A 17,307-nucleotide genomic window follows, 5' to 3' on the forward strand; every position below is an offset into this window, starting at 1 on the left:
AACTAAAAAAACTAAAAAACTAAAAAAACTAAAAACTAAAAAAAAACTTAAAAAAAGGAAAAAACTGAAAAATAGAAGAGAAAAAGAAAACTAATAAAATCTATATATATAAAAATAAGTTGTCTGTGGATCTGTGGATCTGTGGATCTGTGGATCAGGTGACGATCCACAAAAAAGGTAAAAAACTAAAAACTAAAAAAAAAACTGAAAAAACTAAAAAAAGGCAAAAACTACAAAAAAAACTAAAAACTAATAAAAAAAATAAAAAAGCTAAAAAACTAAAAAAACTAAAAAAACTAAAAAACTAAAAAAAACTAAAAACTAAAAAAAAAAACTTAAAAAAAGGAAAAAACTGAAAAATAGAAGAGAAAAAGAAAACTAATAAAATTAAGAATAAAATAAAAAAAATAAAAAAGATAAAAACTAAAAAAAAAAGTAAAAAGAAAAAACGAAAAAAAACTAAAAAAGCTAAAAAAAAGGTAAAAACCAATAAAAACTAAAAAGAAAAAAAGGAAAAAAAAACTAAAAAAACTAAAAACTAAAAAAAAAACTTAAAAAAAAAGGAAAAAACTGAAAAATAGAAGAGAAAAAGAAAACTAATAAAATTAAGAATAAAAATAAAAAAAAATAAAAAAGATAAAAACTAAAAAAAAGAGTAAAAAGAAAAAACGAAAAAAACTAAAAAAGCTAAAAAAAAAGGTAAAAACCAATAAAAAACTAAAAAGAAAAAAAGGAAAAAAACTAAAAAAATTTTCATCTAAAAAACTAAAAAAAACTAAAAAAGGTAAAAACTAAAAGAACTAAAAAAGAAAAAAAACTAAAAAAAGGAAAAAAACTGAAAAATAAAGGAGAAAAAGAAAACTAAAAAACTAAAAAGATAAAAACTTCAAAAAAAACTAAAAAGAAAAAAGAAAAAAACTAAAAAACCTAAAAAAAGGTCAAAACCAATAAAAAAAAAACTAAAAGGGGAACACTGGGACACAAATGACGGACCCGATATACTGGGAATATAAATGACGACCGGGACACAGGGAATGTTCAATTAGCAATCACCATCAACAAATCTCAAGGGCAATCATTAGAATCATGAGGTATAGATCTGAATATGGTTTGTTTTTTTTCCCATGGACAATTATATGTTGCATGTTCAAGAGTCGGTAAACCTGACAATCTAAATAAATGACGACACTCAAAGAGAAAGCGACCGGGACGAAAGGAATGTTCGATTAGCAATCAACAAAGCAATAAATGACGATGGCGACTCAGGGAATGGTCGATTAGCAATCACCATCAACAAAGCTCAAGGGCAATCATTAGAATCATGAGGTATAGATCTGAATACGGATTGTTTTCCCATGGACCATTATATGTTGCATGTTCAAGAGTCGGTAAACCTGACAATCTATTTATATGCACAGACAATGGGACAGCAAAGAATGTTGTATATTCGCAAGTTTTACGTAGTTAAAAACATATATATATATATATATATATATATATATATATATATATATATATATATATATATATATATCTATCTATATTCACAGGTGGGACATAGGGACACAACTACAATGGCGCGTAACTAATATGGCGCGTAACGACTTACGCGCGCGGGGGGGCTTGGGGGGGGGGGCGCGAAGCGCCCCCACCAACTAGGTGTTGGGGTGGCGCGAAGCGCCACCCCAACAGCTAGTATATATATATATATATATATATATATATATATATATATATATATATATATATATATATATATATATATATATATATATATATATATATATATAATTAACTTTTTTTCAGTTCCCCCTGACATAGATGACGAGAAATCCACATCTGATATTTCTGTAAACGAGGGTGATGATGCTACTTTAACTTGTTATGCCATTGGGCGACCTCTCCCAAGAGTCGTCTGGCGGCGAGAGGATGGTGACAAAATTATTATTAAATATAATAAGTACCATCAAAGAGGCCAGACACATCATGATGAATTAGATTCTAAAAACGAATGTAAGTAGCCTTCTTTTCTTAGGTCTAGGTCAATAATGGTCAATACATTCCCTGATTACAATTTCGTCGTTCCTAAGGAAGAATGAGTTATGAGAAAATCATTTTGAAAAATTCAGTTTTCTTTGCCGAACAATGTTTTATCTTCTTTTTTACAGATCTCTAGACTAAGTGAAACCCTCGCGAAATAACCGAATTCTATGTAAAAACAAAAAAAGAAAAAGAAAATAGGAAAACAAAAATATTACTATTTCCCATTTTGACCCATTACTCACTCCCAGTTAACCCATTTTTGGCAAATTTGCTTATTTGTACCTTCAAATGCCAAGTACTACGTAAGGCAGCAGCAGTGCTTCCCCATGACGACCTCTCAAATGCTGCAGCCCGAAGACCCTCCAAAGATAACTTGTAAAGTGATGCACCCTTTTGGAGGTGTCAACCTAGAGTTGTTTTTTTGAAACAGTTATATTTTTACCCAAACAGGTTCAGAACAATTCTACCCTAAATGGAAAATGTATTCACTGAAGTTTGGTTTCCAGGCTAGCGTTGCGGCCCAAAGATCTTCCATAGGGGAGCTTTAAAACGCTGAACTCTTTCTAAGGTCTTCTCCAAGCATTACTTCCTGAAGCAGTCGTGGTTTTGACCAAACAGGTATATTTTTTAGAGTATTGCTGCCCTGTTTTGGGTCCCAAAGCTCAGAACACTTCTTAATTGTCAGCGAAAATAAACGATGATAAACAGGCTGCTAAAATAATACTAGGACCCAGCTGTAGCAATCACGAAAGCGCCCACACAAAAGAATTCTTGAGCTTCAACGAAAGATTTCTTGAATCTGCTCACATTATTCGATCTAAGATATGATCTAATAACGACATTCAAAAAATCTGATATTACCAAACGAAAAACACCGATTTATACTTCCATCTTCCGCACCGATCAGCAGACTTAACTGTCGGCAGAACGAACTACAACTCGTCAAGCACCATACAAACAAATTTGCAAGCCTTTTCGTGCCCTAAGTCGTTATTATATCTAACAAGTGACCCCTTTCTGTATTTGTCCTTTTTTGTCCTTTTTATTGTAAAAGTGGCATAACATAGCGTTCATTTTGAGTCCTACGAAAGCTATTTAGCTAAAGGAATACGAATTAAATACAAATTTGGTATTCCCACCCTCAACTGGAAAAGTATTTGCTGAAGTTTCATTTCCAAACTAATAATTTCTTTCTTTCTTCTTCGAGGGAAAGTATATATAGCGTTTCCATTATTACGTGAATTTCACAGTAAAATAGTGAATTTCATCACGACTATCATAGTGAACTCAACGAATTGACATACTCCTGCTAGTTTCATCTTAATACTAAGAAGTAAAGAGATTGACTAGAATGTCACCAATCCTTTAAACAGTTCCATTCTCGGCGGAAAATTTCCGTTCCCGGCAAAAGATTGGCCAATCTAGTTCACTTTATGAGTGATTAACTGGACGTTTCTACTCCTGTCTGAAGTAATTTCTATTCATGTTACTTTTGACTTGATTATTCATTTTAATCTCTACTCGTTGTAGGATTTTTTATTCATCCACGTTAGTATTTTATCTGTATGTTTGAAGTGATTATTTATTCTAAAACCATTAAGAATAAATTTTCCAGCCCCTAAACTTTCTAAATATTACTCCCCACTTAGGATTTTTTTTAAACTATATGAATTTTAAACAATAATGTTGAATCTTTCCAAACATCAAAGAAAAACAAAACCTGATAAAATCGCCATAATAATCAAGATGAATTAAAAGAACTAATGAAATCAAACTAAATGTTTAATAAATAACAATACTATTCCTCGTAAATATCAATAATACAAGATTTCATTTAAATAAAAGAGAAAGGTTAAAATATACTTAATTTTCAGTAGAGTTCGACTGATACAATAACCTCTAGGAGGCTTAGGAGTTGGGGCAGAACTCCCACAACTATTTATAGTATTTTTTTTTCGTTTTAAGTTTGACTTATTTATTCACTTTAATTTCTACTCGTTTTAGGCTTTATTTTTTCTATCTATTTCAGTATCTTTTATCTTTTTGTTTTAATGCGGTTATTTATTATAATTTCCTTTCATTTTGGGTTTCATTAGTAAGAACTTTTGGTTACTTTAAGTTTGAATTATTATAGTGCTGCATTTCTGCCTGTCTTAGGCATTACGCTCTTTACTCTTTTTGAAAAACTTTTTTACGGAAAAGTTTTCTTAATATTAATTTCTGATCCATTTGATTCCCAAAGTTTATAGGCTAAAGTTATAGGCCAATACTTGTTTTACCTTTTCAGCTTAAGAATCAAAATGTTGGATTCTAATTTTAAGTTTCATAAGGTGATCTGACCGTAAGCTTTGATCGTATTCAACACACGTATTTCACAAGTATCGTATAATTTGAAATCAAGGTCGAGCACGGTTCTTAAACTAAGCTTTTGATTCAAGACCAGTTTTTAGATAGTATACTATAAAAAAAGCCTCGGAGAATGTTCCAAAGACAATGTAAAACTAAAAATTAAATAAGATAATAGATTTATATCAGAGGAATAATTCACCTTTCTTTATTTTTAAGTCACTGAACTCTTTTAATTGTGACTTGAACGTGAGCGTTTGCGTGGTGTGAAAAAGAGGTACGTGGATGTACATAGTGTCTTTTGATTTAGAGTAGCAAGCCCCTCGATATTCCCTGAAAGCTTAAATATGATAACATTATCAGTTCCCGGGAAGTTTCAACTTAATACCCTTAGCCATTCCTGAGAAAGTGCAGACATGTCATATTGAAAACCTGGATGAATGTAGCATATCATGATTTATCAATTCTTTCCCTCAAATTCCCGGAAAGTTTCGTCTTAATATCCTTAGCCATTCCTTAATCCTTCTAGATACTGGCAACCTGGGTGTACATAGTGTCTTTTGATTTAGTTTAACATTCCTCATCCATTCCAGAAGTTTCAACTTAATAGCCTTTATTTATACCTGATTTAGCAATACACGTGATATATTGCAGATACACCCCTTCGACAGATATGAGCCATACGGCCCCTTTTGATTTAGTTCAACATCCCTCTCAATATTCTCTGAAAGTTTCAACTTAATAAAATTACCTGCTCTTAATATACTGCAGGCACACCCTTTTGAAAACCTGGATACACCTAGTGTCTTTCGATTTAGTCCAGCATCCTATGAGCATTCCCTGAAAATCGTCACTTAATGCACTTGCCTTTTCCAAAATATTGCTTGATACGCCCTTGCGGCAATCTGGGCATAGAGAGTGTCTTCTGATTTAGTTCAACATCCCCATCAACATTCCCAACATTCCCCGCGGTGTATGCTCTTGTTTTCAGCGTCTATAACTATATTGATCATCTCGTCTAGAAAGTAACCCGGGTGAATTATATATACATCTCGATTTTTATTATACATTAAAATATAAATGAAAGCTTCTTTTTTTTTTACAGAAGTATTGAACGCAATAAAAATGAAAAACGGGGAATCAAAATGAAAAATTGGGTTTAAAGAAGTTTTAACAAAGAAGAAAAAAATATAAGCTAAGTAAAATAATGCCAAAAACCTTTATGGCAACCTAGGCACACAGAGTATATTTTGATCTAGTAACAAAAATACATATGAATAAATTTTTGTTGCGTTGTCAGTTTTCTTGTTAATAATATTGCAAAATACCCCGACATCAAGCAGTACTTATCAAAAGGCTTTATTATATCACTTCAGGACAAATTCTTTTATTAATATTTCATCTAAAACTGTTTTTACACGTTGGAGTAAAAACTTTTTTTTCACTTCCAACATTCGTTTACGACTTTATGCATACCCCAACACCAAGCAATATTTCAAAAAGTTCTATTATATTATTTCAGAACAAGCTCTTTTCTTAATATTCCTCCTAAAACCGTTTTATAAGTTGAAGTACACATCTTTTTTCACTCCCAACATTACTTTACGACTTTTTGCATACCCCAACACCAAGCAATAATTTTCAAAAGGTTTTATTATATTATTTGAGAGTAAGTTTTTTCTCAATATTCTTCCTAAACCCGTTTCTTTTGGAAACATGAAATTTTAATTTTCTGTTTTTTAATACGGGAAGACAGGAATTTAAAACTCCAAGCCCCACTAACTGTGTAGCATCTGGTGGATTTCAATAAAAAGTAGAAAATTTTGAAGAAAAGTGAGCAAATAGAATAATTGATCACCGATCTGAAAGGATTAAAGGTGAAATTTTTCTGTTGGCGGTCATTAATCCGCATCTTGGCTTTTAAGAAATATTATAAGCCAAAATCAAGTCCACACGGGATCTTAAATGAAAATGACACCATCAGATTCAGAACATAGGAGAAACCTACTGTATTGTTTTCAAGCTCCTATCTACAAAAATGTGAAATTCTGTATTTTCTTTTTTTGCCAGAAGAAAGATCACGGGTACGTGTTTGCTTTAATCTATTGTTTGTTTGTCTTCCCAGGGGTGATTGTATAGACCCAATAGTCCTAGAAGCTTGGAAGAAAATCGAACGGAAATAAAAAGTTCTAGTGTCCTTTTAAAGTGGGCAAATAGATTGGAGGGCAACAAGCCCCCTCCCACGCCCTCTTTTTTCGAATGACATCCCAGCAACATTTTTACATATCTATTTGATTCGTCATAGTTGAAGAGTCTAGTAATTATGCCTTTGAGGATGATATGTCCCCCCCCCACAATCCTTGGAGAAAGGGCAGTAAGCTATGCTATTTCCCCATTGTTCACATATAGTGTATGTTAGGGGAAATATATAGACATTTGGGGGGGGGGGGAGTTTTCATAGTGGGGATATTTTCCACAGGGAGTATTTTCTATTGAGAGGAAAGTTTCTAGGAAGAGTTTTCAGGGAAAATTTTACACGGTGGAAAAGGGAATTTCCTGGCATTATTTCAAAAGGGGTCAGAAATCAAATAAAAAAATTCAATTGAAAGTATGTAGCAACATTAAACTTAAAATGAACACGGTGGGAGAAGGAGATTTCCTGGCATTATTTCAGAAGGGGTCAGAAATCAAATAAAAAACTTCAATTAAAAATATGTAGCAATATTAAAACTTAAAATAAACAAAATTTATTCCGTATATGGGGGCCAGCCCCTTCCTCAATCCTCACTATTTACGCTGAAGTTAGACTTTTTGTGTTAAAATTTTTTTTTTTTTTAAATTGTTCTAATCCAAGGGCCCTCAAATTTGAATGAGAAATGCTTTTTAAAGAACTTTAAAACTTTAGCATAAAGGACAAAAGTTGAGAAAAGGGTATCCTCCCTTGATATTAAAAATAGTTTCTATTCATTTAAAGCTTTAATGTTGTTCCTTACTTTCAGCTGAAAAACTTGTTTTTTATATAATTCTTACTAAAATCAATCCACTAAAAAGCTTTTTGTATGCTTTTATTATAAAACAAGTATCCGATATTGCATTTCAAATTAAATCCAGTTCAGATGATTAGTCCTTTAGTGTTATCGCTTCTATGTTTATGCAGGGACTTTCGGGAACATTTTCCCCGGATTTCCTTTGCATCATGAAAACGTGGGGCTTGATTATTCAAAGTAAAAGCCACACCAATTTATAAAATTCTAAAATAGTGAAATCCTGATAATTTTATTTCTTTTAAAGTAGCCACAAGATTTTCAGATGGTCTTAAAATAATTCATAAAAGCTGTAAACTGGCAGATTCTTGCTATATTCAATTCAAATTTGTTCCCAGAATGTAATAGAACACATAAAGCTCTCTTTCGGATAAGGCATTTTAAAGCGTTCAATTGACCGTGAATAACAAATGTATCCTATTTGTAGAATTTTATAAAGGGAATTCTATGCATCTTGTATTAGGCATATAATGCTCGAGATAGTAGTGTATATCTTACTGATTTTTGGGATTATTTTCCGAAATTTTGAATTTTTTTAAAAATATTGCAGGGCAATACTTTATTCATGAACGGCTTTCACAAGCTAAAAAATAAAGGAATTCGTGCTTCAAGTCAAATAATGTTAAAATCAAAATAGGAATCATCAGCATAATTTGATTAAAAAATCAGTAAGAACGAAAAAAACAACTAATAACAATTGACAAGTGCAAAAAAAATTCCTGGATAAGAAAAAAGAAATAAAAAATAGAACTCAAAACTTGAACAAAAACCAGAGCTAAAAATGCATCCCAGAAGAGCAAAAAAAAAGTTTTATGTGTAGGGCCGTATCCAGGAATTTTTTCAAGGGGTGTTTTACACAAGATGTTTATTTTATTTTTTTTTGGGGGGGGGGAGACAAAACAACAAAAACCGCATTTTTTTACATCCATTTTTGTTACGTTTTCACTAGTCAGATAAACATTTCAGGGAGGGGGAGTTTAAACCATATCCCCACCCCCTGGATACGGCCTTGATTATGTGTGTTGATGCATCATTTAAGTATTACGCAGAGAAACAAAGAATAACATACTAATATTGGTTAAACAGGGTGAATTCACAGGGGCTGAATCAAGTTGTTGTAAAATAGGTTATAACATTCATAGCTGATATCATTGATTCTTATCATTTGGTGCACAGCTTTGATTTTGCAATGTTTTGTTGAAGTGCGTTTTATTTCATCCTTTTTTCACCTATAGTATGTTTCTACAATTCATTTCTTGACGGGTAAAAAATAAATAGCAATAGTGATACTAACATTATCAGTCATTCAAAGACTTCTTAAACAGGGTCCCTCTCTTCTGTCGAACATGAGATTCTTTTTTCTAATACCCAATTATTTGGTTTGGGACAGGGTCAGTAGCGTGACTATAAGATCAGCCAGAGTCGACCCAGCTCTAAATGGGTACCTGGAGAAATCTAGGGAAGGTAAACAGGAAGGGTGTGCGAAAGTATAAGATGGCTGCCCCCAGTCCCCCCCCCATTGGCTAGGCCTTAATACCCTACTAGCACTACACTACTACTAGCTACACTACAAGCAACATTACTACAAGCTACACTACACTACTAGCACTGCTACTTATAATACTATTTTTTCTGAAGCCTCGTCTACTACTTACTAGTATTTTTTGCTTTCAGTTGAACAAACTTATTTAAAAAATTGATTTCTGTTCGTCTTTTAAATCATGCTGAGGCTTAACTAACATATAATGTGGGGTACAGGCCCCATAAGCCCCCTGATTTCTTGCCGATAAAGTGATTGGAAGCGTCCTACTGTTTCAGTTTTTCTACTTTAGAATGAAAATTTTGGATTGTAATTAAATTTAAAACAAGATTTGAATATTTAGTTCAAATTTCCGATGAACAGTCGTTCTGTTGAATAGTCCTTATTGATATTATTACTACAAAATTTCGAGATGAGGGAAGGGAGTTTTGTTGTTAATATGAAAGGAAATTCTGCATTACTTTTGATCTTCTATGAGTCTGAAGCCATCGTAACCTTTACAATATGGCTCTCTGATGTTCAATACTTCGTTAAATACGTTCAAACACTTTGAAATATTGTATATAAATAAAAATATGATATATGTTAATTTAAATTGCTGAAACCACGCCGTAGTACTTTTATAGTACTTTTACCACCTCCCTCACTTAAGGAATTTCCTGGCGAGGCTCATGATACCCCATTTCCCCTTTCCTATCTTTTTGCCGGAAAAGGGTAAATTTAATATTGTATGCTACGTGATAGAAGACTGTTCCAACGGCAAGGCCATAACGGGACTCGCCACTTATTCTGCTGTGCCGTGCAACTTCGTGTCACACACGGTACGCTTTTCAATACGTTTCTGCCCCCCATATTACCTAATGGCTTGTGAACCTTGTTTTGAGAGCATGTGACCCTTCAATCCCTCCTGAGTAAAAAAATTATGTATCACCTAATTTCATGCATCCTAACTTTGGGAGATGAGTTTCTGAAAATCAGAATTCGTCCAGCTCCAAATTTCTCAGCTCATCAGTCAGAATGTCAACATAGTAATCATTTTTTCAAAATGGTGATATTACAGGGCGCCATTTTCCGATCATTTAAATTTTTGAAGCATTAGAACCTCGCACCAGTGTAAGTTAAGGAGTTTATACTTTGTTTGGACTGGAGGAGGTTATTTCTTCAAGTCTTAACAAAGCGCTTAAGACGATCTACAGCCGAATAGGACTATTATTGACTACCTGACTGATGACGATTAATAGCCTCCGTAATGACTTCGCCAATCGGCAGAAAATTAAGAAAGATCTATCTATTGCGTATTTATGGCACCTAGCATAAGGTTATTTCTTCAAGTCTTAACAAAGCGCTTAAGACGATCTACAGCCGAATAGGACTATTATTGACTACCTGACTGATGACGATTAATAGCCTCCGTAATGACTTCGCCAATCGGCAGAAAATTGAGAAAGATCTATCTATTGCGTATTTATGGCACCCAGCATAGGGTTATTTCTTCAAGTCTTAAAAAAGCGCTTAAGACGATATACATCCGAATAGGACTATTATTGACTACCTGACTGATGACGATTAATAGCCTCCGTAATGACTTCGCCAATCGGCAGAAAATTGAGAAAGAATTATCTATTGCGTATTTATGGCACCTAGCATAAAAATGAGCCGCTAGAAATACTCGAAGGTATGGCAGAGGAACCAAGTACTTTAAATACGAAATTAAATTATAGTTAGCTTGTAATTTAATTATAATAATTTGCTTACACATTCTTGTGGTATTCTACAGTACACTAATGTCCCTTCTTAAGCTCTTAAGCCAATTAAAGCATCCTTTTTGTATTCTCTCTGATTTATGATTAACTTATTCAGTCTTTTTTAGAATTAAAAAAAAAACAACAGGTTTTTTTTTTAACTGAAAGTAAGGAGTTACATTAAAACTTAAAACGAACAGAAATAACTCCATATATAAAAGGGGCTGTTCCCTCCTCAACGCCCCGCTCTTTACGCTAAAGTTTGACCCTTTCTCTCAACTCTACTTTTCAAAACAGTAAAAATCTGTACAGTAAAAACTTAAAATGGTAAAAACTCTAAACAGTAAAACCTTTGATGGGTAAACTTATATATTTAAAATCAGAATAAAATTGCGATTCTTTTGATATAACTAGTGGTATCAAAATTCCATTTTTTCGAGTTTTGATTACTATTGAGCCGGGTCACTCCTTACTACAGTTCGTTACCACGAACTGTTTGATACAAATATTCTGTTTGACATCTATACCTTTCAAATGTACTCTATTGAGACTGAACTGATACTATAATGCGCCCAAAAAAACATTTAGTAACGCCCTAAATAACAATAGCTAAAAAGGGCTAAGTCAGGTTTGAATTTTACTAGCAAGCTGTGCTAGGTTTATTTATATACACTAATATATTAAATAAATAATTAAACAAGTTAGGTCGGAGCAATATTGTCCCCTTTTTATTTATCTAATTATTGTTCTTTTAGGATTTATACTTGAATGTTTTAGATAATAATGTTGAAATATCTATATTTTCGACTATATACTCCATCGGCAATCATAAAATTGACTCCTCTGCCGTCAGTGTTGTCATTTACAAAATCCTTTGATGAAATAATATTTCCTGGCTCATAAACGTTGCCATCTCCATTCTTACCTGAAAAATAAATTCAGTCTTTTTAGAATACAAATATTCTGGTTGACATCCATGTCTTTCAAATGTACTCCATTGAAACTGAACTGATGCTAGAATGCGCCCAAAAAAAAAACATTTAGTAGGGCTCGTAAAATACATACAAATCCCCATAACAAGGCTCGACTCATAATTTTAAAGGAAAATGGCTAAAAAAAGCTAAGTCAGATTTGAATTTCGCCTAGTCCACTTCAATTGATTACTAAGGCCAAGATTTCTTCCAGGAATTCCATAGCCCAGTTAAATACCCACCTCCTCGATTAGTTTTCTCCTAAGTCTTCTCATATTCCCTAGTTAACACCCTGAAAGGTTTAAGGAAGCTTGACCATATATTAATGTACTCCTAAATAAAATTATTCCCCTGCTATTTCCTCTCCCCCACCTTTTTGCCTATTGTGTATGTTCGGTTTACGACCCTTGTTGTTTTTTATTTAGTTTAGTTTTTTTTTCGCTTTTACCTACTGCCTTTACTTTTAAGTTTTTCATGTTTGTGCTTTATCTTTCATTTTACATGGATAAAACTGAGATTTCAACAAGGGCAAATAGTGCTAGAGGTTTTTGGGCCATAATTACAACTAAATCTAGGTTTCTTTTTACAAAGATTTTCGCAAATTTTCAGTTTTAAAGGAAGAGAATCTTCCATTTTGACCTTTAACTAGCTGTGTCAAAGTCAATTCCTAATCAATTCATCTCTTTTTAAGCTGAGTCATAACTTTACTTGTAGTAAGTTTCAACAAGAAATTTTATTAATCTCTCTGAAAATTGTCTTGTATTAGTCCTAAGGAAATTACTTTCTCAAAGTTCATTTGCCTGGAAAAGACAATTTCAATTTCGTTTCTTTTGATAAAACTGGCAAGGGAACTGTAGCTCCCTTTTATCCACCACTCGAGTTCTCAGTCACAAACAAAACAGGAAGTAGTACCTCTTGAACTGAGATTGAAAAGAGAGAAAGCAACATCCACTTCGCTTCCTGATTTTTGACGGAAAGTTGGGATCTGATTCTGCTTTCGCTATTTAACTCGAGAATGGAATGTCTATCTGATCTACGTTGAATGACATGCGTTTTCATGCATTGTGTTGTCTATCAAACTACATTCATGGAAGCGAAGGGTAAGTAAAGAGTGACCTTCAGGACGCTAGTTCACGAATATTTAGCAGGGGGCAAGAATTTTTTCCATTTTTTGAAATAGAAAACAAATAAAGAGTGTGAAATCTTTTTTTCTTTTTACAAAAGAAAGAAACTATTTTCCCAAATCCGAAAGGGGAGGCAATGGCTCTCCATAACTGATATTCCTGGTGACCTTTGTCAACCTAAACGGAAACTTTAAAATGGAAGCTTAATAACAAAACAAGCATCAAAATAATTGTTTAATAAATGTTAAAATCAAATAAATGTTATTTAATAAATAAATGTTATCAAAATAAATGTTAATTCCAAGCATTTTTTTTAAGTTTAAAGTTACCTCTCAAAGGTTATAAGCATAAAAAAAACTTGTAAAATTTTTGAAAAAGGGGTAAACATTCGTGAAATTAGGACCTGAAAAACCCTAAAGATTTTTAAAGGGTTGATAGGTTCAAAGGGTGACCGCCTTTCTCATATTAAGGAAAGTTTCGGTTCATTTAAGTATCAGAAAAGCCCCCTCCCTCTTCTGCAATACTCAGATTCTAATTATTCCGTTGCGGTTACGTCCAAAAGCAAGTGTGAGACTAAATGATGCTGTCTGATATTTTTCTAGAGCTATATTTATATAAAAATGTTAATAACAGAATACTTACACTTGATATACCAAAACTCAGCTTTTGCGTCACTGTTTTCTGGTTTATCAGTGAAGGCATATGTCCTTTGAATCAGTTTTCTGTGCAACTTCTTTGCATAGATAACTTCGAAGACCACACTGCCTTTCCATGACGAAAGTAAAACTGCTTTAAGTAAAACGAAAGTTTTACTGCTGATGATGAACACTGTATATGTGTTCGAAATATCCAGTTAAATAATTTTATATCTATTCACTGTCAATAAAAAGGTATCATCCCTATTTTGAACTGTTTTACTAACTTCTTTGCATATGTATGCTTATTGTATTTTGTTTATTTAGATGTATTTTAAAATTTAGTTTTTTCGCAAATGTTCCAATTACTCTTTTATCAAGAGTTAAGGTCAACCTTGCTCGAACTAGAAAGCTAATGTAAGCTATTTTATATTTAAAAATTTAGTGGCGGTATCAACTACCAAGGATGTTTACAACAATATTTTTCTCAGGTATTTTTATTAAAAACCTTAAAAATACTCGGATTTTACGTGTAGAAAAATATTTTTAAAGAAATAAAAGTTGTCGTATTGTGGAAGGACCTGGTTTTAAAACACCCACTTCTTCCGTATTTGTATTGAATCCTATTCACGGTGCTATCAAGTCAGTTGTAGAAATTAGGTCAATCAGATAACTACTAGTTGGTATGACCTGGCGCATATGTAAAATTTTTCTTCTGGAAAACGGCCCAACAATAGAAGACAAATTTTGTTTGGTAATTAGAATAAGAATTTCCCAGAAATTCAGTAAAATCAGGATTTGTGGGAGGGGGTAGATAGTGGCGGTTCTGGCCCCTCCTGCGCCCGGGGAAAAATCTTGATTAGTGCCCTCCCCTGTGTCCCACAAAATTTTCAGGTCAAACTTAAAAAATTTTATTTATTAACAAAGTTATTTTCAATTAATTATTTAATTGATTAATAATTAATTTCTTATGAACTATTTGAATTATTTAACAATTGTCATTTATCTTGATCTATTTTGAATTATTATTATTTGATTATTTTTTATTTTTTAAATTTATTTTCTCAGCTAGCTAACAATTTATTAATTACTTCCATTTTCTAACTGCGCCCTCTACTTTATTTTTAATAGAAAACATTTCTAAAATTAACAAATAATTATAATTGTTAGATTGTTTATTTGAAATTTTTTAATTTTGCGCCCTTGAAACATTTGTGCCCGGGCAGGTGCCACCTCTAACCCTCCATAAAATCGTCTATATGGGTGGACCCTCGAGATAGTCGCTGAATAAGACAGACAACAGTCTCATAGAAACAGTATTGAGTGAGTCTGGAAACTTACGTTTAAACAAATTTCCACATAACATCCGAATTTTAGATATCAGGTTAGGCGGAAAACCCCAGTACTCCTCCAAGTAGTAGAAGCATTGCATTATCAGGTATTGAACTGCGACCAAAAGAAATATTTTTATTCTCAGCAAAGGTAGTCGTGTCACGTACAAACACGTAAAAGCCTCATGTCACGTACAGAAGTCGAACTTGTTTTTCATTGTTGATCAACTTCAATTGCAATATTATTGTTAGCCATTCAAACATGGTTATTTTTCGTTTTCAGCTCCATTGAGTGGAAAGAGCCTTAGCACCATTTTCCGAAGTTCAGAAGAATCTGATATTGGGCAGATTAGGATAAAAAGAGATAAACAGAAAGGTAAATTGACTTTTTTTCAAATAATTCTAGTTCAATCCTGTGCTGTCTCAGGAGCTTCCTCAGAAAAGCCTAGAATTAAGATTTTATAGGGAGTTGTGGCTGGGACTACAGAAAGATCTCTTTACAGGATGAGTAAAAAAAAAGAAGGTAGATGCACGTAATCAAATAGGTAATCATCATTTCGACAGTGGAAGGAGTGATAAGTTTACAATTGCAGGCTTTAGAGCGGGGGGGGGGGAGGTCTGTAATTGATGATTTGTTTTTGAAGACTGAAGAAGAAATTCTTTTGAAATTCTGTAAGCCGTGTTTCTGATAGTTGAGAGTCACGGATGCTGACGAACACTGCAGAAAAATGTCTTTCAAAACTTTGTTCAAATACATATGACAGGGTTTGAAGAATACCTTAAAATCTGCTTTGAAGCCTTGTGAGCTGTATTTTCGGTATTAGGGAGTCTTTTGTTTAATAACATGAATAATGAGGACTTGCTAATAAAGAAATAATGAGGACCTCCTGCAGTTCAATATCTGAAATTTTGTACAAGTTCTATTGAATAATGAAAATCGATGGTGTAAAACTTTAGGACTTTCCCCGTGTAACCAAGACAGCCATAACTGCACAATTGGAAACACTGAATGCCATAAGCTGACTTAACCGTCAGATAAAATAATGATGATATAAAGGTCTATTTAAAATACCGTAATATATTCTACGATATTTATTAGTCCATACATAAGTTTACTATTTCTTTAAAACCATCCATCCTTCTTAAACGGTCGCGGCCTAAGGTAAGAATTTCTTTCGGGTGTGGAGGTTTGGATTACTGAATAACCTTCTTAGAGCTTCGTTAAAAAAAAGAGAACGTGATCAATTAGGTTTTTAATTATAATAGTTAGAATTATAATTGAATAGGGATGACCTCCTGTAGAACTAATGCTTGAAATAATATACAAATACTAGTGAATGATGAAAGTTGACGGGGTTGATTTTGAAGAAGTATTTTCACCCTGTCCTCTAATGGCCAGAGCTGCAAAGTGGAGAGACCGAATCTTAGAGGCTGATTTTCACCGTCAGATAAAGTTATGACAATGAAAAGTATCAAACTGTTCGTGGCCAGTATCAAACTGCGACCCGGCTCAATAGTAACCGAAACTCTAAAAACTGGAACTTTGGTACCAATAGTTACATCAAAAGAATCGCATTTTAATGCTGATTTTAAATATATAAGTTTCATTAAGATTAGTTTTACCCATCAAAAGTTACAAGCCTGAGAAAATTTGCCTCATTTTAGAAAATAGGGGGAAACACCCCCCAAAAGTCATGCGATCTTAACGAAAATCACACCATCAGATTCAGCGTATCAGAGAACCTTATTGTAGAGGTTTCAAGCCCCTATCTACAAAAATGTGGAATTTCACGTTTTTTGCCAAAAGACAAATCACAGATGCGTGTTTATTTGTTTTTCCCCCAGGGGTGATTGTATCGACTCAATGGTCCTAGAATGTCGCAAAAGGCCTCATTCTAACGGAAATTAAAAGTTCTAGTGCATTTTTTAAGTGACCAAAAAATTTGAGGGCACCTAGGCCCCCTCCCACGCTCATTTTTCCCCCAAAGTCACCGGATGAAAATTCTGAGATAGCCATTTTATTCACCATAGTTGAAAAACCTAATAACTATGTCTTTTGGGACGACTTACTCCCCCGCAGTCCACGTGGGAGGGGCTGCAAGTTACAAACTTTGACCTGTGTTTACATATAGTAATGGTACTGGGAAGTGTACAGACGTTTTCAGGCTTTTTTTGGTTGGGGGGGGGAGAGTTGAGGGGAGCGGTTACGTGGGAGGATCTTTACATGAAGGAACTTCTCATGGGGGAAGAGACTTTTAATGGAGGGGGCGCAGGATTTTCTAGCATTATTTAAAAAAACAATGAAAAAATAAATATGAAAAGTTTTTTCTACTGAAAGTTAGGAGCAGCATTAAAACTGAAAACGAACAGACATTATAACGCATATGAGGGGTTTACCTCCTCGTAATACCTCGCTCTTTACGCTAAAGTATTTTTAGTAATTACAACTGCTTATTCTACGGCCTTTGTGATTAAGGGGTCATTCTTAAGGAATTGGGTATCGACGAGGGGCGAGCCCCCTCATATACGCA

At 33.4% G+C, this 17,307-nt stretch overlaps 1 protein-coding gene across 3 annotated transcripts in view; it reads left to right on the top strand.

The window, feature by feature from the left end:
- The window catches only part of LOC136037874 (lachesin-like), a 368,714-nt gene that overhangs the window by 213,925 nt on the left and 137,482 nt on the right, over positions 1-17,307 (top strand). For all 3 annotated transcript variants that reach the window (XM_065720726.1, XM_065720725.1, XM_065720728.1), the window contains exons 5-6: positions 1,807-2,013; positions 15,060-15,152. In XM_065720726.1, the coding sequence (XP_065576798.1) occupies positions 1,807-2,013; positions 15,060-15,152 (300 nt within the window). The remainder of the gene's footprint in view (positions 1-1,806; positions 2,014-15,059; positions 15,153-17,307) is intronic.

Source organism: Artemia franciscana, chromosome 17 (genome assembly GCF_032884065.1).
Source record: "Artemia franciscana chromosome 17, ASM3288406v1, whole genome shotgun sequence".
NCBI classification, from domain to species: Eukaryota; Metazoa; Arthropoda; class Branchiopoda; order Anostraca; family Artemiidae; genus Artemia; species Artemia franciscana.